The sequence below is a fragment of the Rhinichthys klamathensis genome, unplaced genomic scaffold (assembly GCF_029890125.1).
Source record: "Rhinichthys klamathensis goyatoka isolate OS25496 unplaced genomic scaffold, OSU_Roscu_1.1 h1tg000192l_1, whole genome shotgun sequence".
Lineage (NCBI taxonomy): Eukaryota > Metazoa > Chordata > Actinopteri > Cypriniformes > Leuciscidae > Rhinichthys > Rhinichthys klamathensis.
In genome coordinates this window covers 4,671,391-4,696,409 of record NW_026606718.1, presented here as the reverse complement: position 1 = coordinate 4,696,409, position 25,019 = coordinate 4,671,391, and the positions used below count along the sequence as shown (strand labels likewise).

At 37.7% G+C, this 25,019-nt stretch overlaps 2 protein-coding genes and 1 long non-coding RNA gene across 3 annotated transcripts in view; all 3 read left to right on the top strand.

The window, feature by feature from the left end:
* Positions 1–12,823, top strand: part of arhgap35a (Rho GTPase activating protein 35a) — a 77,504-nt gene extending 64,681 nt beyond the window's left edge. Inside the window, exons 4-7 of the mRNA XM_056262510.1 lie at positions 965–1,042; positions 7,303–7,434; positions 12,112–12,217; positions 12,308–12,823. Coding sequence (XP_056118485.1) covers positions 965–1,042; positions 7,303–7,434; positions 12,112–12,217; positions 12,308–12,734 — 743 coding nt within the window. The 3' untranslated portion in view covers positions 12,735–12,823. The remainder of the gene's footprint in view (positions 1–964; positions 1,043–7,302; positions 7,435–12,111; positions 12,218–12,307) is intronic.
* Positions 12,824–12,836: 13 nt separating this feature from the next.
* LOC130095739 (uncharacterized) lies at positions 12,837–15,401 on the top strand. Its single transcript, XR_008808156.1, has 2 exons — positions 12,837–12,997; positions 13,030–15,401. It is a non-coding gene; the product is annotated as an uncharacterized LOC130095739 (long non-coding RNA).
* A 3,289-nt stretch (positions 15,402–18,690) lies between these two features.
* Positions 18,691–25,019, top strand: part of npas1 (neuronal PAS domain protein 1) — an 84,961-nt gene continuing 78,632 nt past the window's right edge. The window contains exons 1-2 of the mRNA XM_056262508.1: positions 18,691–18,709; positions 22,677–22,792. The gene's annotated coding sequence lies outside the window, so the exon portion shown is untranslated. The remainder of the gene's footprint in view (positions 18,710–22,676; positions 22,793–25,019) is intronic.

Below are 25,019 nucleotides of genomic sequence, written 5' to 3'. Positions count from 1 at the left end.
TGAAGAGCCACTAACAAAGTAATATATTCACATGATATTCTCTCTCTTAAAATGTAAGCGAGTGTAAATGCCAGCAGCATTATCATACATGTCTAAATTATTGAAGTCTGTCAGGTAAAACAAGAGCTTATTGATGCAGTTCAGTCAGTCTGCTATTTTATTCCAACCGTTACTCCTGATGGGAGGATTTCGTAAATATTTAGTTTATACGCAGTATGCTTCAACTAAGTTTAATGGTGTAAAAAAACGGTGCAATATTTATTAGTGCGTAAGTTGTAACTTAGTGCCCATTTTCGTCAAAACTAGGCTACTTGCAACCAGTCCCAGGTGCATTGCGGCATTTTTAGATGTAAAAAGTAGAATTTTGTGATCAGCAAAAATCTATAACATAGTATGAAAGTTGATCTTTCATGAGTTTTACGGCCCTTTTCTCGCCTCTTTTCTTTTCCCCCCATGTTCTCATATTCTGCCGTAAACACACCCTTCCCTCTTTACACACATTTCCCTTCTTGCAGCTCTACAGAAAAGCTTTTATGGATAATTGATCGGGAGAGGTGAGGCAATCAATGCGGTCTGCCTCGGCAACGCGCCGACTCATTTCCGAGAGTGTCTCTCTGCGTCTCGCGCTGTCTTACTCTTTATCGATGTACTTGTTTTCTCTCTGCTTGTGTGAGATGGGCCAAGCTGAGCCGTCCTCTGGCATCTGCGGGGCACAAGACACAAGCTCCTCTCTGCCCGTGGCAGCGCTCATTCTTTATGTATGACTGATAAGTCAAAGAGTGAAGATCTGACAGTCGGAGTGTGGTTGCACAATTAGCAACCTCAGATATAAATTAAATATGTGAAATTCATTGTACATTCTGAGCTGGAGATAACGCCATTGTGGCTCTTATCAAACTCTGAGACTGTGTAAATTGAATGGAGTGCAAAACTCATTTATTAATGTCAACTCTCTCTCCCACAGGGTTGAGCACAGAGGGAATCTACAGGGTTAGTGGAAATAAGGCGGAGATGGAAAGCATGCAGCGGCAGTTTGACCAGGGTGAGTCACATGACTTGTCTCTTTAACTTTTTCTTTCAATCTCTCTTTTTTTCAGTTTGTGTTTAGTGTGCTTTGTTGGCATGACAAATATATATAAATAGCACAAAACTTAATTCTTTTATAAAAAAAAAAAAAAAAAATTGCCACCTCCAGCAATTTTGATAATTTTCACAAAAATGTCATGGGCCCCGAGAATATTTTGTATGAATATCTGAATATGCATAATATCAAAAGAAAGAACAGACCCTCTGCTTTTACACAACAGCAAAAAACATTTTATTCTAGCTTAATGCATTCTTGTTTTATCAATACTTGAATGTGGGCAGGTTTCATAAAAAACATTTTAAGCAAAAAGCTGATAAAAAAACATTTTTGTCAAAGACTACGTCTGGATGGGATTCAGAACTACGATCAAAACATAGATGGAGTAGATCGAGTCCATCAACACCCTCAAAGCTTCACAGTCCTATAGCTCATCCTGGGTCGACATTTCATTCAGTAACATTAGACAGTTTTGATTTAAATGTGGTTTAATGTTGATGATCACGTTATTTTACTTATGCATCTGCTTACATGTTTTTGCTTGTTTCTGCTTCTTTGCTTGTCTTTTAATTCTGTACTCTAGATTCTGTATTCTTTCAGAAGATGTGTAATAGCGTTCCCTATCGTACAACAGTGAAAACACAGAAAGCCGCAAATTTCCGTCAATGGCGGGGAAAGAGTTATTACTGTATGTGATAACATCGTAAATAATCCAGCACCAGTAACTATGTGATTGAAACTCCAAAACAGTAGGTGGCAGTGTTGCACCTTAAAGCTGGTTGATACCCGCCATAAAACAAAAAAAAGAAGAATGCCTACTTCCGTACTATATAGTAGGTGAAAAATGAGTATGTCAGAATTTCGAAGTAAGCATTCGATGAACTCTTTACTATGTGGAGAGGAGAAGTGAATAGCAAAGCGACACAACTGATGCCGTTGGCCACATGACAGCTACAACATAACGAATGTAGTCATTGCGAATTTCATTAATAGTGTATAGGATATACTCTTTTTTTTTTTTTTTTTTTTTTTTTTTTTTTTTTTAATGTATAATGGTCACAAAGCAAATTTCAAACCAAATGTAGTACCAACTATACAGCGTGTTTTCGGAGCTGTGTTTTTGTTGTATGCCGTGGGTTTCGTGATAACAGAAGTGGAATGTAGATGTAGAAGTTATGTGATTAAAAGAGCAAAAAGGAGGGCTAAGATACAAAATATCCTTGCAGTGCTACATATCATCGAGGCTAAGAACAAAATGTGCCAGGACTTCCTGTCCACTCTCCACTATACTAATCTAATAAGTATGGAAGCTTGTTTCTGCCACGGAATTAAAAAATAAGACTTTTTTTTCCCTCTAAATTTAGTGTTTATATCTTGCAATCTGTACTTTTATAACTTGCATGTGTGAGTTTATATCACACAATTCTGAGAAAATCTGTTGCTTGGTTACCATCTCATGGGCACTCAGTTCCACATAAAAGTCTTTTTGAGTTTTGTGTAATACTAGAGGGTAATACTATGTTTCTTTGATGTATAATGTGATATTACATCATAATATGTATGATTTACACAGTACATCAAAATAATATGGTACATGTCCATAAACCATTGTAATACCATGGTGCTGTTTGATACTTTCATTGTTACTGCAAAGAAAGTGCTCAAATGACTCAAAATTGCTTCGCTAACTTAAATCTAGTGAAGCTAAGAACATTACCAAACTATAATCAATGACACCCTCCACCTTCCTTCTCTCTTTCCCTCTCTTTTTCTGCTTGTCTGGCCCCCATTAACATCCACACTCTCACATTACCCTGCTGTTGTAGCAGCATAATCTAAAGACATCTCATGGATATCATAGTACATGCAGAACTCTGTTACTCATATTTGCCTTGGGGAAAAGTTTGAGTGCGACCAGTCATTGTAGACCCGACTGACCTCGCTGCTTTCAAAGAAATGGCTGCTATTCCTCGGTGCATGGATCACATTTCCGTCAATGAGCGCATTGTAGAGCAGATAAGCTCAATTAACCAGGACTGATCCACAGCTATTGATCCTGCAGTGCCCACCGAGGGCCATTACGAAAGCATAATGTCAGAGCGCATAGAGTATGCTTGTATTATGTGCATACTTGAGAAGAGGCAGCACAGCGTCTGTTTTTGCTTGTTAAGTCGTGGCTTGTGTATATATATATATATATATATGTGTGTGTGTGTGTAATATACTATAATAGAACAATGTAATGTCATGTACAATATATACTACCATTTTAAAAGTTTGGAGTCAATAGACGCGTTTCCACTGCCGGGCCAGGGCCGAGCCGTGCTAGTGCGTGCCAGAGCCAGTCGCGTTTCCACTGTCACTTCCGGGGCTTGATCGGGGCCTACTCGGGGCCTACTCGTCGAATACCTTGGGCCAAAGCGGGCCAGCTCGGGCTAGAGGCGTGGTCAAGGTAAAAGGCGGAGTTTATCGGTGTTATGGAACGTTATGATCTGAAGCAAGATGCACATTTTACTTTTTTTATATCGCGCAAAATAATCGCTGCTCGAAATGGTGAATCGCCTGTACTGGTCTGTCGAAGATACCAAAGCTCTTCTGAGCATTTGGGCAGAAGAAAGGGTTCAACGTCAATTTGATGGTGTGTGAAGAAACGAAGACGTTATAAAATACATCGATGCTGAACTTTCTAAGCTAAGCATTCAGCGAGCAACGCTTCAAGTTCAGGAAAAAAAAAAGTTGCGGGCGCAGTATTGTACAAAGCGATTCAAACGCACAATGGACAAAGCGGAGCTCAGAAAAGGACCTTTCCAAATTCCATGGTTCGACTTGATGGACAGTGTGCTGGGTCACCGTCCCTCTGTTAGTGGCGACTCGCGAGACAATCTGGACACTATTGCAGCCACGGCCGGTGAGTTAATATACATGCGATCTTCCTACCTTAAAAAATAAATAAATTCATAATACCCGCTGAAATGGGACGTTTGATCCAGAAAGGCGTGTTAGGGGCGGGGTTTAGGGTAGCGCTGCGGGGCTACTGGCCCGGCAGTGGAAACGCAAGCCCGGTGCTTGAGGCCCGAGGCCACTGGCTCGGCTCAGCTCGCTGTTAGCCCTGGCCCGGCCCTGGCCCGGCAGTGGAAACGCGGCTAATGATTATAAATTTAGGGTCCTATTCTCACTATTAACTATGACTTTTGCCTCAAACTCCTAATTACTGCTTATTAATAGTTATTAAGGAAGTAGTTACGTTTAGGTATTAGGTAAGATTAAGGGATGTAGAATGTTCATGCAGAATAAGGCGTTAATATGTGCTTTATAAGCACTGATAAACAGCCAATATACTAGTAATATGCATGCTAATAAGCAACTAGTTATAGTGAGAATTGAACCCTAAACTAAAGGGTTACCTAATACTTTTATTCAGGACACATTACATTGATCAAAAGGGACAGTAAAGACATTTATAATGTTACAAAAGATTTCTATTTCAAATAAATGCTGTTCGTTTGAACTTTCTATTCATCAAAGAATCCTGAAATCCATGATATTTAATTATCATCAACGTTTTTTGGACCGCAAATCAGCATATTACAATGATTTCTGAAAGATCACGTGACACTGAAGACTGGAGTAATGATGCTAAAAATTCAGCTTTGCTTCACAAGAGTAAATTACATTTTAAAATATTGTAATAGATTTTAAAATAATATTTAAAATATAGATTTTACAATAGAACACAGTAATATGGATATAATATAATATATTAATTTATTAATTTTTATAAATACTTTATTTTTAGAAGGTTATTTCTTTTTTTTAAAAGCTAATAGACATAGACAAATCTCTTGATTGTGGATGCATGTCGGTGTGTGTGTCACTACAGGACATCGTGTGTGTGTGTGTGTGTGTTTGGGTGTTTGCGCCGGAAGAGAAGGTCAGTTAATTACCAGCAGATTGGTTTGGGTAATGAACCGCGAGCGCACACGCTCCACTGATCTGGTCGGGCCCGGTTCGGATCGGCATGAGCTAATAGAAGGCGAAGGCTCGTGTCTAATCGATCAGAACCCCGCACAGCCAGGTGACAATACAATTACAGTGGAAATTACTGTGCAGGTATGTGCTCGACAGCATCTCAGACAACTCCAGTGAGCAGGTGGAGAAATGTCAGACGCTTCACAATCAGGGGCTACGCAGCCATTATCGATCTCTGATAAAATACAATCAGGATGTATAGAGTAACTGATCTGGGGTCAACTGGATTTAACACGCTAGACTGAAAGATTACAATAGTAATGCGCATGAGTGAAACGGGGAATGTTTTATAGCTTTATCTCTTCATCATATTGGTCTAAATTGTTTTGTTGTTTTAATCATCGCTTGTTTTGTTTGAATCTCATAACCTCTCACCCTCTCCCATGCACCAATTTCGCACCTGCACGCTAAGCACATATTCTCCAATGAGATACCCAGGATCAGCCGAGAGATTAAAAGATGCTTCCAGACAGCAAGAGTGATTTTAGGGACAGAAGATTTCAGGAAGACGCGTTGTGTGAATGACGGAGCTGCATTTTGGAAGAAGCTGACTGTAAAAGATGCTCATATGGTCCTGTGTCCTTGATCCCTCTGATTTTAAGAAACAGACTGTTTACATTTAATTCAGATCAAGTACTTTTATAATACCTAGAGAAATGTGTCCATTTGCCTTTACATTCATCTCAATGGCAGTTACTTGGCTGGGACGCATGGGCTTCGCTAGAGTTGGAAAAGATGGGACTGATTCCTGGGACTTTGAGTCCATAATGTATCTCGGGCTCAGAGTGACTCAAAATGATGGTGCTGGTCACATCTATAAATATATGAGTGTTTCTTCAAATATTGGCACTTTTGGCCCTGATAACTTTTTTGTTAGACGTTTTCCCATTTTCATAAGTTTTTTTGATAGTAATAAAATCCAAATCTATTGTTAAAATGCATTCTGTGATTGAAATGCCACTATAATTTTTTTTGGAAGAAAATGACTCCTTTGTCTTTCTAAGGCTAATTTAATAGCTAGCATTTAATTATAAATAAACACAATTAAAAACATTCACATTTTTTTTTTGCATAACTTGCATAGCTTAATTGGAAATGATGCACAACATTCTGCACCAATGACATTCATCTTGATTGCTAATATTCATCTCAAGCTGTTCACTGATGCTGTTTTTCTCCCTGCTAGGCAAATAAACTGCAAGTTTACAAACTGTTTTACCTAATAAACCATACCAAGTCAATTATACATATTATACACATGCAGTTTTTTCCCGTAATACTTTTATTTAGCAAGGATACATTATATTAATCAAAAGTGATGATAAAATTTGTACTGTACTGATGAAAATCAATACTGTTCTTTAGAACCTTCTTTTCATCAAAGAATCCTGATCAAAATCAAAATGTTTCCACAAAAATACTGTTTTCAACATTGATACGTTTCTTGAGCAGCAAATCAGCAGATGTATATGATTCCTGAAGGATCATGTGACACTGAAGACTGGAGTAATGATGCTGAAAATCCAGCTTTGAACACATGAAAAAAAATACATTTTGAAATATAGAAAACATTTATTTTAAATTGCAATAATATTTCATATTATTACGGTTTTTACTGTATGTTTGATCAAATAAATGCAGTCTTGAAGAGCATATGAGACTACTTTCAAAATACTTTAATAATATATATGATTGGTAGCTTTTGAATGGTAGTGTAAATCACACAGTGAATATTGAAAAGATTGGTTTATTACACTTTTTCTTTAAATTATCATAGTTTAACTGATAATTTATGTCTGATTAGCACAGTTTTTGACTGAATGTCTGGTACAAGGATAAAACAATAAAATCTGTGTGAAGTGTGAAAAGTAACAAAAACATTCACGTGGCTTTTATGCATAGGTATATAAGATGTTTAATGTGATCATATAACACACTGAAAGAAAAACCGCTGAAATCTGTTAGTTTTAATAAAAATCGACCCCTGGCACATAAAAAAGAAACACCCATATGAGAGATAATGTTCACTTAGCTGGTCACACCCTGAGAATGATCAGGGTGGACTTTTTTTTTTAGCTTGACTGTAATTTAACTACTTTAAATTGCAAGTAACTTGAGAAGCTGCAGTGATTCACCAAGTTCCATTTGAAAGTCTAACCAAAGTCTCTCTTTGTTTCTCTACATTATAGACCCTAACATTGACCTGATCGAGAAGGACTTGTCTGTGAACACAGTGGCTGGAGCAATGAAGAGCTTCTTCTCGGAGCTGCCCGATCCTCTGGTACCCTACAGTATGCAGGTGGAGCTGGTGGAGGCCTTCAGTGAGTATCAACACGAGAGAGAGCAGATAAAAGTGAAAGTGACATGACATTAAGGCCAAGTATGGTAACCCATGCTTGGAATTTGTCCTCTGCATTTAACCCATCCAAGTTAGTGCATACACATTAGGAGCTGTGAGTAATGAACACACACACACACACTGCAAACCGTGGACACACACACCCAGAACTGACTGTGGGCAGACATTTTTAGGTGCCTTGCTCAAGGTCACCTCAGTCATTTCCTGCCGGTATTGAGAATCGAACCCGCAACCTTCGGCTAATCTAACTAGAGATTAACTAACCAGTCTCTTGCTCTCTAACCATTAGGCCACGACTTCACCCTTCATAGGTCTGTACATGTAGACTCTCACAATCAATGCAAACACTGATACAGGGAAGATTTTCCATGGCCAGATGTTTACTGTCAGAAAACAATATGCTTGGTTGTAGTCCTCGGAGGTTAGTGTGCTCTGGAGATCTCCTCTGGTGAACCCGCTGTGAGTAGAAAGCTCTTGTTAGAGGGAGAAAAAGAAAAACAAGGGATAAACCAGTGAGTAGAATAGGATCTACTCTAAGAAACATGCTGGCAGAAATGGACTGAGTGCGTTTTCCTGTTGCGGCATTTTAGACTACTTTACACAAACACACTCACTCTCTCAGTGTGAAGTTCATACATTGTCTACTCCGGGCATTGCTCCAACCCAAAGTGACGAGACTTAAGCATAAGATTGCCGTTAGTCTTACACTCCAGACTGTTTCTCAATAAACAAGCCCTCTCAAGTACTACCATGCTTTAAATAGTTTCACAAACGGCTGGCCTGAATCAGCAGAAAACTAATCGCACCACCCAAACCTGCACTGGTGTAGTATAACACAAAAGATACATTTAGTATCCAATCATGATGTCGTGTCACTCAATTTGCAAGTGATATTTTGGTATGTAATTAAAAGATTGGTTTAGAAATTTGGTATACATAGAAAATAATCATAGTCAGTTGCATTTTTTTGTGTGTGTGTGTGTGTGTGTGTGTGTGTGTGTGTGCATTGAATCTGTCAAATGCCAACATAATTAGAGACCAAAATTCGAGCCGCAAAGAATTATACTTTTTTTTTTGATTTGTACGTTTTCTGATGAAAATATGAGGGGATAATTGCGTAATGCTATGGAGTGTTGTGGATGATTGCCTAAACGTTGCTGTTTGGTTGCTAATGTGATCTAACTGGTTTTTGATGTGCTGGACATGTTAAATGCCAAAGATTAAAGGGATATTTCCCCCAAAATTAAAAATGTCAGGGTTTGTTTTGTCTATACAACGGAAGACAATGGTAACCAAAACTTTTTCTTCAAAATCCTAATCCTATATCCAAAATCCTATATTTTATGTTCTGCAGAAGATGAGGGTGAGCAAATGATAACGAACCTTCATTTTTAGGTGGGGTTCGTTCAGTGGATTTGAACAAACTCCTAAACATACAATAAATACTTGCAATATTCAGTAATAGTGATGCTTTCCTTAGCAAACTCCTTTTAAGTAGTTTAAGCCCAAACTATAAGATTGGTTTAATGCAGGAACATTGAGAGTAAGAGTGAGGAGGGAGAGGACAGACGGCAGGTCACATGACTGCCGTGTCACTCTCCACAGGTGGTGGGCGGGGCTTTGCTCTTGTCCGTCTGTCACTGGACGCCGTGGCAACAGCCCAACAGGCTTGTTCTGTTTTAGTCTCTAAAGCACAGGAAGCACCTGCACTTCTTTAAGGCCTTCTGAATATTCTTTTGCTTTGTTGTTCTGCCATCTATTATACGTCTCGACGGGATATTGAATTAATGCTTTTTTTGATTGCCAGTGGCTTCGGATATTTATTCTGATTGATTAGATGATATTTGCATATTCAGTCTCAAATCAACAACGTCTAGGTAGGTTTTAATACTGATGTTTCGACATCACTGCACCTACTGCTAGTACTTGACGTCAAGATTTTGTTCAAATACCTAATGCTGAGTATTAAGCCCAAAGTTTACTTCAGTTTTGATGGGAGCACTTAGCATATGCGTACAGCTAAAAGCATAGCCTTATAAAGTAGGGATGCACCGATGTATCGGCCAATAATCTGTATCGGCTGATTAAAAGCAATTATTTTCACCATTGATTGTTTAAAAACAGCCATTGATCATGGCAGATTATATCCTTGGAGCAGAAAAACTGCAACTCGTACTGTGTGAAGGAAATTTCTCTTGTGTTGAATTTAGTGCTGTCAAAGTTAAAGCAAAATTAACACATTAACAGTTAAAAAAAATAGTGACGTTAAAGCAGGCTCTATGAATCACCCGTAGTTTGCCAGGTCCATTATTTGTAGAACGCCTCCCATCCACTAATCGCAAAGAGCGTTGTGGTTTACTTCTGATAAGAAACAGTCTTAGCTTTCAAATTATGTCAATTTTTATCACTAAATCCAAACAATAAATGGCGTTTTGACACTCTTAAATGTGACTTGACAGATTGCTGTAGGGCCTCAGTTCAAGTGGCAGCATGGAGCGAGTCTTTTCTTCCACTTTACTACGTTATAGCATGAAAAAACAGGCATGAACATTAAAAGTTATTAATGTGTGTCGAAAGATACAGGACAACTTGCTGAAAAGGATCATGTCTCATGTAATCGCTCAATCTGTGTTTCAACTCCGGAAAGACGCCAATAACAATGTCGCTTAACGTTGCATTTATCTCAGGAGAGTTTTCCAGTGTTCACCGTTTGTTAGTTACCTATAAATAGAGAGGAGCTTGTATAGTGTTAATTATAAATGTATCTTTGTATAAGTTTGTCACGAAGACAAGCGTTTATGAAAACTACCTTATCTATGTGCAACTGAGTTGTTTACAAACATTTGAGTTTTTATTTGAGTGTGTAATTATTATATCTGAAAAATAAATAGCAGTTGAATTGAATAGTTTGGGCTCTGTTGTTAATTTTAACCTCTAATATTATCATAATGTACCAAATGAGATGGTTCTCTTTATAGTTTACCGCATTAGTTGGGAGAGATTTTCTTTCTTAAGAAAATCAAACTAGCGGCATCGATAGATATCATTCTGAATAATCGGTCTTCATTGTGGACCAACTAATTAATGCATAATAATTCAAGGCGCATGCACAAACTGAGCATACAGATTTATAATGCATTTATAAAAATGTAAGTATGCATTTACTATGTCCGTCAGTTTTACTGCTTTTTAATGGTGCCCTCTTTGAACCGGTTTGGATGTATAGTCTATATATAAAAGAGTATTTTTATGTAAATCTTATTAATCAACATTAGTAATCGCAATTATAATATCAAGGGAAATAATCGACAATTATGATCGTCATAATCGTGCTGCCCTAATTTGCATTCACAAAAAAGTCTTGAGAGTAAATATAATTTTTAAGCTTGTTTTCGTAATTTTTTAAATATTTTATTCTGTTTGGAATCTATTCTAGAATTATTAATTCTTTCCAAAAATAGAGCTATTCAAGTCATCGAGTGAAATGTTTTTTTTTGTTTTTTTTTTGTGCAGCCTTATTAGCAACCATATAGCAACGCTCTGGCATCATGGTGGTTTTGCACATTTTCCTTGTAGTTACTGCAGTAATTCTGCATCTGGGGCCACAATGCATAATGCTGATGTGTGAGAGTGTGTAATGCTGACATCAGAGTGTGTGTGTGACCAGGGAGGAACACATCTGCCGTAGTGGTCACATGTTCTAACACAGGGCTCACAGCGTTAAGGGCTGATGTAAGCCGTTCTGACTCACCGCAACCATCAAGCTCGCTGCACCCAGGGTGTGTGTGTGTCTGTGTGTGACTGCACACACTACACAATTATTTCTGTACATGTACTGTTTGTGTGTGTGACACACTGTGCTTCATTTAACAATCCCTCAGTCACCCCAGATGAGACTGATGGGAAGTCTAGTACACACACACACACACACACACACACACACACACACCTTTTCACTGTTACTCCTCCCTAGAGTTGTTGTTTATTGATTTAGGTGGAGCATGTTGCTTCCTTTGTGCATATTAGAACTCATTATTCCTGAATTACTTCCTCAAGCATTGCTTCTAAGCAATCTGAGGTCCCAAAGCCAAATGTAGACAGTGTTTTAGGAAACAGCTTGGCGAATGCTGTGAAATCTGCAATTTGTGTAAAAATGTTGAAAATGAAATATGCTTTTTTACTTATATTCCCGGCCGCCATGCCATAGAAAGGGTCTTAATTGTTGATTCCAAAATGCATAAAATGTAATGAAACTAAAAGCTTCATTAGTGGAAATATTATGGAAACTGGGATGAAATCGTTAGTGTGTGACATGGCTAGATATGTTTATGGTCAATTGTTAATAATTCAAAACATATCTACTCATTCTTTCTCTAAAAAACATGGGATTTGTGCCTTTATTGCCTTACAGAAACTAATAGGAGATGATGTTTGCAATTGTTCCAGAAAGAACATTAAACAGACTGTTCTGGTCTTGATGGTCTTTAAACATTAAAGCCATTGTCAAGACTAACTCGTGTGTGTGTGTCTCGTCGCCCTCAAACTATTTGTGTGTTGTGGGACAAGTGAACACCTGTGAAGCATGAAGAAAATAAATGTGTTTGTGTCTCATTCTGTGTTCCCTCTCGGCCCCCTGCAGAAATCAATGATCGAGAGCATCGTCTCCACACCATGAAGGACGTGCTCCGCAGATTCCCTCGAGAAAACTACGACCTCTTCAAATACGTCATCACTCACCTGAACAAGTGAGAATGGGAGCCATCCCTAGGGCAACACACGATCAAACTCGCTCGCACAAACGTTTTCCATTCTCACCGTTTCTCTCTGTCTTTCAGGGTGAGTCAAAACCACCGCCTGAACCTGATGACCAGCGAGAATTTGTCCATCTGTTTCTGGCCGACGCTAATGCGGCCCGATTTCACCACCATGGACGCGCTGACGGCCACACGCACCTACCAGACAATCATCGAGACCTTTATCCACCAGTGTGCTTTCTTCCTCTACAATCAAGCCTTGGCCGACACACCCAGCGGCCTCCCCGGACAGCCCGCCTCTCCTAGCACCACCTTGTCTTCTGCCTCGTCCATACCAAGCTCTGCCTACTCCGCCTGTTACGCCCCACTACACCCCATAGCTCCACCCTTCAGCCACGGCCAACAGTCCCCGCCTCATTCCCCACCACACACCCCTCAATCCCCAATCCAGAGCCTGCTCCCTCCACTCCACCCGCATCACACCCCTACGGAACAACACACGCTGTGAACCTGCAGACGAGGAGGAGAACTTGGGGAGCACTGAATGAGATTAATTGAATGGGAGAAATTTTCGAGGAGATTGCACGGCTGTGCCTGACTTAGGAGAGGTCAAGAGTCCATGAGCTGCGTCGACCACACTTCCTCGCCCCCTTTCTGCATCATGCTTCTCCATAAATTGCAGCGGCGCTCTGTCCCTTTATGCTCCTCACACACACACATAACTGCACATGAAGTGTGGTACCCCCAAACTCCGATTTCTTATGGGTCCATGTGACGTAGATGGCGCACTCTTGCTGGTTCAGCGTTGTTTTTGTCAGCCAATGGGTTGCATGAACAAACTGGCTGAACCCCACCTCGTATTCGGGTGACCACTGTACGCAACCTAGTATGATTAAGGTTAAGCGGGCCAACAGGGTGGCCTATATATTCATTCAGCTTTCGACCATTGTTACTATCAAATTACGAAATAGAAATGCTTTTTTCTGATGCAGCAACACAACCACATTCCTACCCCTTATTTATCTCGTTTCGCTTGTAACAACCTTTTACAGTGGGACAAAAATCAAGACAAAACTAGAACTTGACTAACTGGATCTAGTTTTGCTGGGATGGATGTGTGTGGAATGCTTTTGCACAGCATTCTGGGATTTGAAGTCTTTTCCTCGCCTGTATCTCTTGTCACATGAGCGTCCAGAACATGCTGGAAGACTAATGCTTCTTTTATTGCAGAGTGTCCTCACAACCCTCGATTTCCTGTTCCACGGGGGTCTTCGACTTTGTTCAGTGTCTGTTCATTTGGGAGCTGTGTTATTTTTCTTATTACACGTTTGCAGGAAGTCCCTCCCTTCTAGCTCATGTTAGATTTGTGGACTATTTTTGTGCAAATGAATTGAGCGGTGACTTTTAAGGATGGGTTAGGTTGTGGTCCACCTGCATTTGGAGGGGAGGTATGCACTAAATCAAGAGTTACCTCACAATGTGAGTTATGGAAGGTAAAGGAAAGTTTGCACTAGAGGAGACGCTGTCTATCTGTACCTATTCAGATGGCAGCGTGTCAGTGAACTGGAAGCCTAGAGGAGGAAGATAGAGACGATAGTGGTATAGCTGGATGGAAATAATTGCTTTCAGGAAAGATAAAGTCTTTAGTGTTTGATATCAGAGAGGCCGATTTTATGCTGAATATGAGCTTGCAGTTTGTGGCTTTTTCAAGACTAACTAAATATCTGTACTTCTGAGTTGACCTCGGAAGGATGACATTGTTTATAAAATCCCCAAAGTTTTAAAAAGAAAGATTAGCGGAAGAAAACGCGGACATGGAAACAGGAAAGTTAACGTTGGTGGCTTGTGACTAGACTTTTCCCTTTGTCGGCTCTTGGAGCACAACACTACCACCCAGTGGACAAAGCAGGTATTGCATCGTAAATCTCAGCTCGTTTTCGTTCTAATGCTACATTTTTGTTTGTTTTACTAGAAAATGCTGGATGCATTTAAAGTCACAGATTCACTATGTAGCAAAAGAAAGACTAAAAAAAAGCAGAAATCAGTTGGCATTCAAGGAATGGTTTCTAACAATATTCCTCTGCACTTATACCTTGTTTACTCGCTCCAAATTAGATCATTTTCTATGACTTTTGTGTTGATTTGAACATGGTTTTCAAGTGGAACAGACATTGTGAAACTGTGAATCAGTCACGTTTATGGAGATAAACGAATGTATCCCACTACAGATTTCACTTCATTTTTGTGCATATCTCTCCCTGTAATACATGTTAACTCTCACCAACCAGTAAGTGAACCACAACTGCCCTGACCCCTTTTAACTTGTCAGTCAACATCTACGCTGACTTCTGATTGGCTGTGATGAGAAACTCTGCTTAAACACTACATCTTTTGCCCTCAGAGAGCAGAAGTAACGGTATATTTTGGGAAATCGGGAGCTGTGTGGCCTATACGCCCCTGGTACTTTGTGTATGAATGCTGCATTCTCTGTGTATTTTCAATGTATATTCTTTCAGAGGCAACTGTCCTTCGCAGCCAAAGACTGCAAAAAAAAAAGAAAAAAGAAAAAAAAAAGATGAATAAAAAAGGGCAGGGGAGACCTGAAAAACGAAAAGCGACATGACAAACGTGTATTAAAAATGTGATATTGGTTCAGCAATCAGATTTGGCTGCATCACTTTATTTTTTGTTTCATGTTATTTTTTCAACAATGGTGACAGATTGTCTGTTAAGTTAAAGGAGAAAGGAGCAAAACTATATTCAGAATGGTTTATTTGTACGTTAGGGGGTCTGACACTTTGCCCTATAGTCAATGGTGATAGAAAAGATTTTCTTTTTATGTTTTCTTTTAATAATTAAAAAATGAGACAAAACATTTTTTAACCGTTTTTTTTTTTTTTTGTGAATGGTGTAAAGGCCACAATGATGTAGTGCATGATTCAAGACCAGGTCAGGGAGAGGGCTCTACCACTCTCAGTATTATAAAAGGAAGAAAAAAATGAACAAAGAAAAAAAAATAGAATTGAAAAAATAATGAAATAAATGAAGTTAGATCAACAACAAAAAAACGTCATTATTTGCCAAGGAGTTGGTAATTGGTCTCAATGGGAATGGTGTATAAACAGTAAAGGCCTTCTGTGACCTGTATTATAGTTAATAAATCAATCTTGTAAAATCTGTCTCATGTCTTTATTTAATAGTTGCTGAATGTGCATAAATTCCATTACATCTGTGCTTTTTGGCCGCAAAACTTTCTCGTACTATAATGATCTATACACCAGAAGTTGGTGTACACATGTCAATCGTTTTCACTAATGTCTACAGAGAGAGAAACTTTATTCCGCAAGGATGCATTAAATTGATCAAATATGCATAAATATTAGGGATGCCAGCATTAACTCATGCAATTAATTCAAAATCCTTAATGTGTAATTTAATAGAAATAAATGACTAAAGCATGTATATATATATATATAGAGAGAGAGAGTAAAACTAATGTACGCGTTCCACGTTAATTGAACGTTAACGAAAGGGGCAGGGGCTCAAGATCCCTAATATATCCTCTAAGTTTGGTCTTTTCTTCTTCCCAATGTAACAAACTACTCACATTTTGATTGTTTAATAGAACCTGAAGTATCATTAAAAGCAAATATTGTACAAATATCCCCTCCGGTCATCACTTTTGGCCACTACTGTAAGCTATATACATATGTTTTTACCGTTATTATTTATGTGCGTCTTACCCTACTATTGTTATATCTTATTTATGCAGTCTGAATTTGTGATGTTGGTGCATTTGAGGAAGAATAATAAAATATGCATAATAAAATGTTTTTAAATGGTTTGTTAAATTTTGTTTAGCTGGACACTGATATCAATGCCTGACATAAATCACCCATAGCCCCATTGACTACTTTCTTTCCAGAGTATGTTGATCAACGTCTCACTTCAGAACAATATGGTCGTCCATACAGGGTTATACAAATGTCATTGGGAATCTGAGCTGTAAAGAATGAGTTCCCCAAGAAGAGTATGTAGTATTTCAGGGTAACCCTGTTATAACCTTTAAAGAGTGTGTTTATCAGACAGTTGAAATAGTTTATCTTTGAGGCTATTTCAACTTCTTAAAAGAGAAGTACACTTTTCTTCTTTTACAATAATAACTAGTAAAATCTTTAAAAGTTTCCTAAATGAATGAATGCAGTAGCCTATATTAGTTGAAAAGAATAGTCAAAATCATGACGTCAAAGGATTTATGTAAAAAACAAACAAAAAAAACAGGCCTAATCGGTGTTTAGATCTAGCTACTTTTCATCCTTGGTTAATTTTTATGATAGATAATATTTTATCTAATAATATAATAGTTTATTTAATAAGATCTCTCACAATAAAAGTAAGCTATGACATTTGCATTTGACATTTTTATTATTTACATCATCATTTTAAACAGTAGTTGCGTGTGGAGTTTCAGATGCAATGACAGAAACTGACCACTAGGTGTCTCGCTTGTTGAACTTTCAATACTGGACCTTTGACATTCTGTCCATTTGAATCATTCGGACCTCTGACTCACACCAACACCTGTAAACGCTGATGAGTAATTTTCATTAGAGATGCATATTCATCCTTTAATGTTCCAGCTCATTTTTGAGTTTTTAAAAGAATAAATGCTATGTAGGTTACACACATGCTGTGTAGAAATAATGTATGCAATTACTAAACACTTCATGTAAACGTCCTTATGTGATAGGCCTACGTGTGCTCATTTTTAGGATATAGAAAGATTCATTGTTTGATTATTATTTTGTCTCGGTAGATCAGAATTCTCGCCTACCACTTTCCGGAAAGTTTCAAAGTCTGAAGGTAAATATGTCCGGTTCGTCTTATGATCAGTCGAGGCACGTATCGCTGCTCATCCGTGTCTTTCCGAGTGTTGAATTCAGATGCGTCCGAATCCAAACGATTCATACCGCCACAGGTGGAGCATCGAAATCAACATACCAGCATCCCAAACACACCTCTAACTAGCATCCTAATTCTTACTTTATCCGTAATACTGCAAACAATAACGTTTGATTAGATACAAAAACAACAACAACAACCAAAAAAAAAAAAAAAAAAAAAAAATGCTTATTTGGATTTATCTGATGGTTTTAAACATCTAAGTTCAGTCTTAAATTTGAATACTGTGATTTTCCTTTTCCAAATTTCTAATAAATTCTAAAATCATCTTTCTCTCTAATGGTCAAGGTAGATTTTAAATCTGAAAGTTTTAACTGGGGGGACAAAAAATTGTGTTCATAAATATAAAATGTCCATACAAATAAAATATTTTTTATATATATTTGTTTTCCGTTTTATTAACTCCGTTTCATAATTGAATTAGTTAAACAATTCTGAAACAATAAATATAAAAACGTTGTTTTGGCCAACAGTGATGAATAGTAAAATGTGTGAAAACAACTAGGCTACTAACCCCTGGCTATCTCTCTTATTTCCAGAACAGCCAGGATAAGTCTGATTCCTCAGGTCCATGTTTGTCCTTAGACTACACATCGATTGTCCGGGTCACTGTGGGTGTTTCGATTCTGATACCTCGATTGATGGCAGGGCTGGGAGTAAGGATGCTGCTATTGATCATCTGATGGTCAAATTGATGAATCCCGCTGTAAATGGTGCTGGCACTATCAGCTGAAAACAGTCAAATTCAGCTAGCAACACCCAAGACTTGGATTCGTTTTTCTATTTTGCTTTCCAGTTACTGCATATAATTCCCTTTTTTAATTTTGTTTCCTTCTTCTTTCAAGCACACCAACTTTCATTTGGCATTTGTGGAAATTGTTATTATATTTTCAGTGTCCCCAAAATGTATTTGGACACCTTAAGGTGCATTCAACAGTTTAGAGCTCATTTAAAAAAAATACTTAGGAATATATTTTGTTTTTGAGAAGAATCATCTGAATGGTAGCCTTTAGATGAGATGAAGACTGCTGTAATTAGCCCTAGCACTTTAATACTAATGAGCTCATAGGCTATAGCTCAAAATAGTTGTCTTTAAAATGTTTTTTTTTTTTTAATTACTCGGTCGTTATTTCGCCATGTTATAACTTGTAATTAAGTTTTTATTTTTTACTTGTAATTACGTGAGCCGCGCGCGGCGTTTTACTAAACGTCAGAGAGAATCCTAAAGCTCATTGGCTGTAGTCTGTAGTCTTTAGGCGCGCTACGCTAGTAGCGAAGTGTTTTTGATGATGCGAAAATTAGACAAACGAAACACACTTATTATATTATGCTTCACCTGCGGAGACAACGGGAGAATCTGTACCTGTACGTCCGAAGAAGCAGAAAATGTCTGAAGCAAGAAAGAAAGACCGACGAACACAAAACAGGAGCGTAAACATCGGTATGAAGGTCGGTTGAAAGAACCGATGACGGAGAAAACCCTCAGTTGGAATGACCACGTTGCTTCTTTTTGATTGACAGGTAGGTTAATTAATTACTAGTAAGCTGTCTATAACTCATTATCATAAATTAAACAAAACTGAGACGATTCTGATCAGCGTCTATTGTGGACATTGTGGTATCGGTAACTTAAGCCTACTTAAAGTAGAACCGATGCTAGTTAGCCTACATGAGACAATAGCATTTATTTGAAAGAATGATGTAAACTGTAAATGTAGGCCTACTAGTCAAGTAAAAAAAAATGTCACAAAAAGACTTTTAAATACATATTGTGGTAGTTAAATGTTTGTGGAAAACGTTCTTACTAGGTAATGTGAAGAACTAAGTTAGCTAAGTTACACCTGTGGTTGATCTGAACTTGAGGAGAACATCATTTATCCATTAAAACTAACCTTGAAACCATTTGGTTTAAAGAAAAGCTTATAAAAGTGACATTAATACTGATTTTGAACTTTTGAACTTCGTTAGGCAAACAAAAAAGTGCAGAGTGCTGCTAGTTTGATTTGTTGTTCATTGGGTTTTGATATAAAACTTGGTAAAATGATTTCAGTGTGTGTATCAGTACTTTTTAAACATACATTTCCAGCACATATGAATAATACTGTGATATTGATAACCGTTATCATTTTGGTCACCATAATGGTGATATTAAACCGTTTCATCTCTTCTTAATATGTTTGTGGAAACCATGATACATTTTTACTTTGGATTCTTCAATGAATAGAAAGTTCAAAAGAACAGCATTTATTGGAAAACGGAAACCTTTTTTAACATTATAAATGTATTTACTATCACTTTTTAAAGTAGAGGTCTAATTTCTTTTTTAAAAAGTCTTTTAAAAAGTCCAAATCATTTGAATGGTATAGCTAATTTTTTAACCATTCAAATATTTTTTTGTGACCACTGTAAATTGTGTAATTTGGTTCCTGTTCTGATTAGGGAAAATAAGACAACTTATATATTTTTTACCTCTTGGAAATCAACTTTCTCTGATAGATTTAGTGCTCATGTCATGTGTTCAGTTCACTGGTTTTTGGCACTGAAGGCCAGACAGACTACAGGCAGACGGCTGATGCAGATTAGTTAGTCAGTTCATGGTTGAACTGATTGCATTTTCTGATGTGGAAAAGAAATGCAATTATTATTAAGTTTATTAGCAATGTGGTTGTTTTTTCCCCCTCTCTTGCTGTCTTTTTTCCGCTATGATTAATTATGCTGTTTAATTCTGAGATTCACCATAGCTCTCCTGTAATTTCCCCATGGTCTTCTTGTGCGCATGTGTTTTTTTCAGTCTCGTTTTGTAATGAGTCGTGAATTCAAGCGTCGAGTTCGGTTTCACCCCGGGGAGCGCGGAGTGAAGATGATTGCATTGACCATTCAGAATCAATATGGATGCCTGGCATGATCCTATAGCAAGTAGCGAGAAGTGAGTTAAGCACATCCAGTCTTCTCAGAGGCTGCTTTTTTTTCTTCTTCTCCAAGTTCAAACTTTGAGTAGCTCCGTCTTCCATAGAATATTGAATAAGGTTGCCATGGCATGGTGAGCACGCGCGAGCGGCTCCGTGCATTGAAGCGGCCCCTGCGAATCTTCCTGCCTGGCTTTCAGAAGCCCTTCATGCGCACTTGACAGTTCCAGGTTAGCTCCTCGCCTCTCCACTTGCGCTCCCAACGTTCCCCTAGAGGATAACGCCGAGATCCAGGCCTTTGAGCCCAAAACCCAGCCTTAATCCCTACCATCGATTGCCCTGAGAATTTCCTCCAGAGCACAGCGGGCATCCCAGCGCTCCAGCCCCGCTGCGGCCCAGTCAGCCTCCTCTCACACTCTGTCCATCTTCACCGGCGGAGTCTTGCTTGCTGTGACGGCTGAGCTAATTTCCTCTCTTTTCAGAGGTTAAAGAGGAAACCGGATTAACAGACCATAATGTGATCATTAGAAATCAGCATGATGATGGCGAGTGTCTAATATAAAGAAAAGGATTAAAAAAAAAGTGAATTGCATGTGGAAATGCACTATTCATGTTCATGTTGGTTTTCTAATGTAAAAAAAAAAAAAAACTTTATAGAATTTTCGCAAAAGTTTAAATTTGACGAGTCCAAAGATGTCATTTGTTTTAAGTTGTAAAAAAAAAGACTTCAAAAACATGAAAAGAAAACCTTTTGGGTATTAGTGTACATGTATAAACATGCATGTAATTTAAATAAAGCTATGGTTAGTTTTTGCTTGTTTATAAAATACATAAATATGCATTCAAATAGAAAAGAGTTAATGGGTTAGTTCACCCAAAAATGAAAACTATGTCATTAATGACTCACCCTCATGCCGTTCCAAGCCCGTAAGACCTTCGGAACACAGTTTAAGATATTTTACATTTAGTCCTGTCTCTCCATTGAAAATGTATACATGGTATACTGTCCTTGTCCAGAAAGGAAATAAAGACATCATCAAAGTAGTCCATGTGACATCAAGCATCAAAAATACATTTTGGTCCAAAAATAACAAAAACTACGACTTTATTCAGCATTGTATTCTCTTCCGGTTCTGTTGTCAATCCGCTTCAGTGACGCTGCTGACGTAAGACGCTGCTGACGTGTATCTGGTGCGTCCGTGGATTCGGGTTCAAATAAATATGGCTGGGCAAAAAAATGCAAGTCTTCCTCTGTGTCGAAATCCTTAGACATGTTTGCGAAGATTGTTTTGTTTACAGCGTGCGTCTCCCTCAGACTGTAAACGAAGCTCGGGCGCACCAGATAACACGTCAGCAGCGTCACTGAAGCGGATTGACAACAGAATATGCTGAATATAGTCGTAGTTTTTGTTATTTTTGGACCAAAATGTATTTTCGATGCTTCAAAACATTCTAACTAACCCACTGATGTCACATGGACTACTTTGATGAACGGAGGTCTTACGGGCTTGGAACGACATGAGGGTGAGTCATTAATGACACAATTTTCATTTTTGGGTGAACTAACCCTTTAATAGGTGTTGTATACATGGATTTCTCGGCAACGTCATCATTGCTTGCGCACGCAACCGGGAGGCAGAAAAAAGACGTGTTTCGTGTAGTAGGCTAGTAGCATAGTGGTTGTGTCTGTAACGTAAACAAGAGTAACGTAACTTATATAAAAGCAAATGCGGGCTTTCTTTACTGCTAACATTGGCTATTACATTACTAGCCTAACATGATAACATGATAATAAATACATATATCACAGTAACACTGCAAAATTAAAGACAGACAAACAGATCCAACTAAACAGATCCACGTTTTATTGAGTCAGCAGTTATTTACAAACAATAAGGAAAGCTTCAATACTTTAGGTTGTTGCAGTAGCGGACCAACTCACCAATCTGGGCACCCTGTCATGTTTGTAAACAGGAAACCCGTGTGTGTGAATCTTGAAACATCAAAAAAGTACTAATAAATTAGTACTTATTTAGGAGTCACACCACATAACTTGTATAACCTGAACTAACCCTGGCATGTCACAAAAAGGCCAAATTATTAAGATATTTTAAGAGACTTAATTGACCTTTACACACAGTCATGAAGGTCTGCAAGGTCTCTTAATGATATCATTTCCTTTTTTCTCTACATGTTTCTGCATGGTGGTTGCACCACATGACTTTGACTTAGTAGACAAATTTGTTTCCAAATGTTTATAATATTTTAACGAAACTTCTTCACTGCTTTTTTTGGTGTTCATCAGCTGACAAAAGCCACCATAAGAACCTATAAGACTAGTACAGTTCACACTTAGGTAGACTGTTTCTCTGATTTAATTTGATCTGAGTTTAGATAAGCTTATCGTAAAAGCATCTGTTGCACTAAACAAACACATTCAAACACATTTGTTTCCGGAATATCTACAATATTTTTATACACTTAAATTTGGCCCATGTGACTGTACCTTGCCCTAATTAAGTGTGCTCTCTACCGCACCCTCTCCTATAGCTGCCTTATTAATTTATGGTGCTGTTATGCAGGCTGCGTGGTGCTACTAATGAAGGCTTGTATGCAGATGAGGGGCTGAGGTCGTCTCTAGAGCAACGCTGCGCTGTCTAACCTGGTGACCTCTACCATGGCTTTCTGACTGCTACAGGTCAGTGGCAGCTGTCAATCACTCCACAGCAGACACACATGTAACGGTGGGGTCATGCAACAAACACCCTTAGATTTAAACTCTGGAGGCAACGTACAGCTGCAGATGAAAATGACAAACACGCACCTAATGATTTGATGAATAATAATAATTTAAAAAAAACACACACATACAAAACATGAACAAAAAATGCTAATGATAAGCACTTAAACACATTAACCATATGACACAACTACAAGGCCATCACTTGATGTCACAGGATCTGGGACAAAATCTTTATGGACCTGATGAGTACATAAATGTCTTTTTGTAAATAGTGCAAAGAAATTATACAATTTTTCAAGGTTATTATTATTTTTTACAAATATCATACATTTATAATGTAGCTCAAACAGTAATGCACAACAACAATAACAACGCCAAGGCCATGGGTTGATTCACATGGAAAGCAAGAACTGATAAAAATGTATACCTCAAATGCAATGTAAGTCGCTTTGGATAAAAATGTAAATACCATTAATAAATATTATTAATTAGAATTTATTAAGTCATCATTTTTGGGGAGTCACATCACATGACATTTTATAACCGGAACTAATCTTGCCTTGTGATAAAAAGGTCAATTTAGCTTATATTTTAAGAGACTTGATGATCTTGACTAAAAAAAAAGAAAAAAAAAAAGAAGCTTTTTTGGCAGCAAACACTTAATATGGGTTTGGTTCATACAGGGATAAAAAAGTAGGCCTACCCCATGTGTAAAATGAAATACTTTGCTGTATCTTTAATGCTGTGGGCCTAATTTTCTGCCAGATGTCCTGGACATTTTGTTCAGATACATGGCATCATGGATTCGATCAAATACCAACAGATAAAAAATCAAAACCTGACAACCTCTGCTAGAAATCTTGGTTTCACTTTATTTGGATGGTCTCTTCACATTCACTTGACTATAAGTAACATTGCACCTACATCTCTACTAACTCTCACTAGAGTGTTAGTAGAGTATTAGCAGTCTGGTAGGGTTATTGATAGAATAAGTTGACATGTAGTTGCAAAGTTACTTATAGTCAGTAGATTGTCTGTTGGAGGAGCATGATCACAATAAAGAGTTGGCAGATATTAAGCAGACAGTCTACTAATACTCTAATGAGAGTTAGTTGACATGTAGTTGCAAAGTTACTTATAGTCAACAGGATGTTCAAAAGGGACCATCAAAATAAAGTGTTACCGAAATCTTATAACGGGCCATGTTTGGATCTTCCAACAGGACAGTGATCCAAAAACAAACATCAAAATCAAAACAAAAATGGGTCACTGAGCACAAAACCAAGCATCTGCAATGGCCATCCCAGTCCCAGACCTGAACCCTATAGAAAATGAGTGGGGTGAACTGAAGAGAAGAAGCACAAACATGGATCTGGGAATCTGAAGGATCTAGAGAGATTCTGTATGGAGGAATGGTCTCTGATCTCTTGTCAGGTGTTCTCCAAACATCAGGTATTATAGGAGAAGACTCTGAGCTGTTATCTTGGAAAAAGAAGGATGCAAAAGTATTTGATAAAATGGGGCAAATAATTGTTCCCAACGTGTTTTGGAGAAAAACATTTATTTCATAATGCGATTTTCCCCCACTTTCAATTATTTTACTTCATTTAAAAAAATATATATATCAAAAGGATAAACAATGCAGATTTATTTTTTACAGCCATCTTTGATCATATTTACCAAGGGGGCAAATAATTCTGACCAGCACTGTGTATATATATATATATATATATATATATATATATATATATATATATATATATATATATATATATATATATATATATATATATATATCAGTATCTCACAAAAGTGAGTACACCCATCACGTTTCGGCAAACATTTATATCTTCTCAATGAACAATACTATAGAAATGAAACTTGGATATATTTTATAGTCAATGTGCTGCTTGTATAGCAGTATATATTTACTGTCCTCTGAAAATAACTCAACATACAGCCATTATTGTAAAAATAGCTGGCAACAAAAGTGAGTACACCCTACAAGGGCGAGAAAATGAAATATATATATATATATATATATATATATATAATTTTCTCATATCACATTAGTGCAGTTGTATCACCCTGACATTTTTATTGTATTCCCCGAAAAAATATCAAAATGAACATGATCATAGAAGAGGTGTATTTGAGTCATAGTACACATTGCATTTTACAA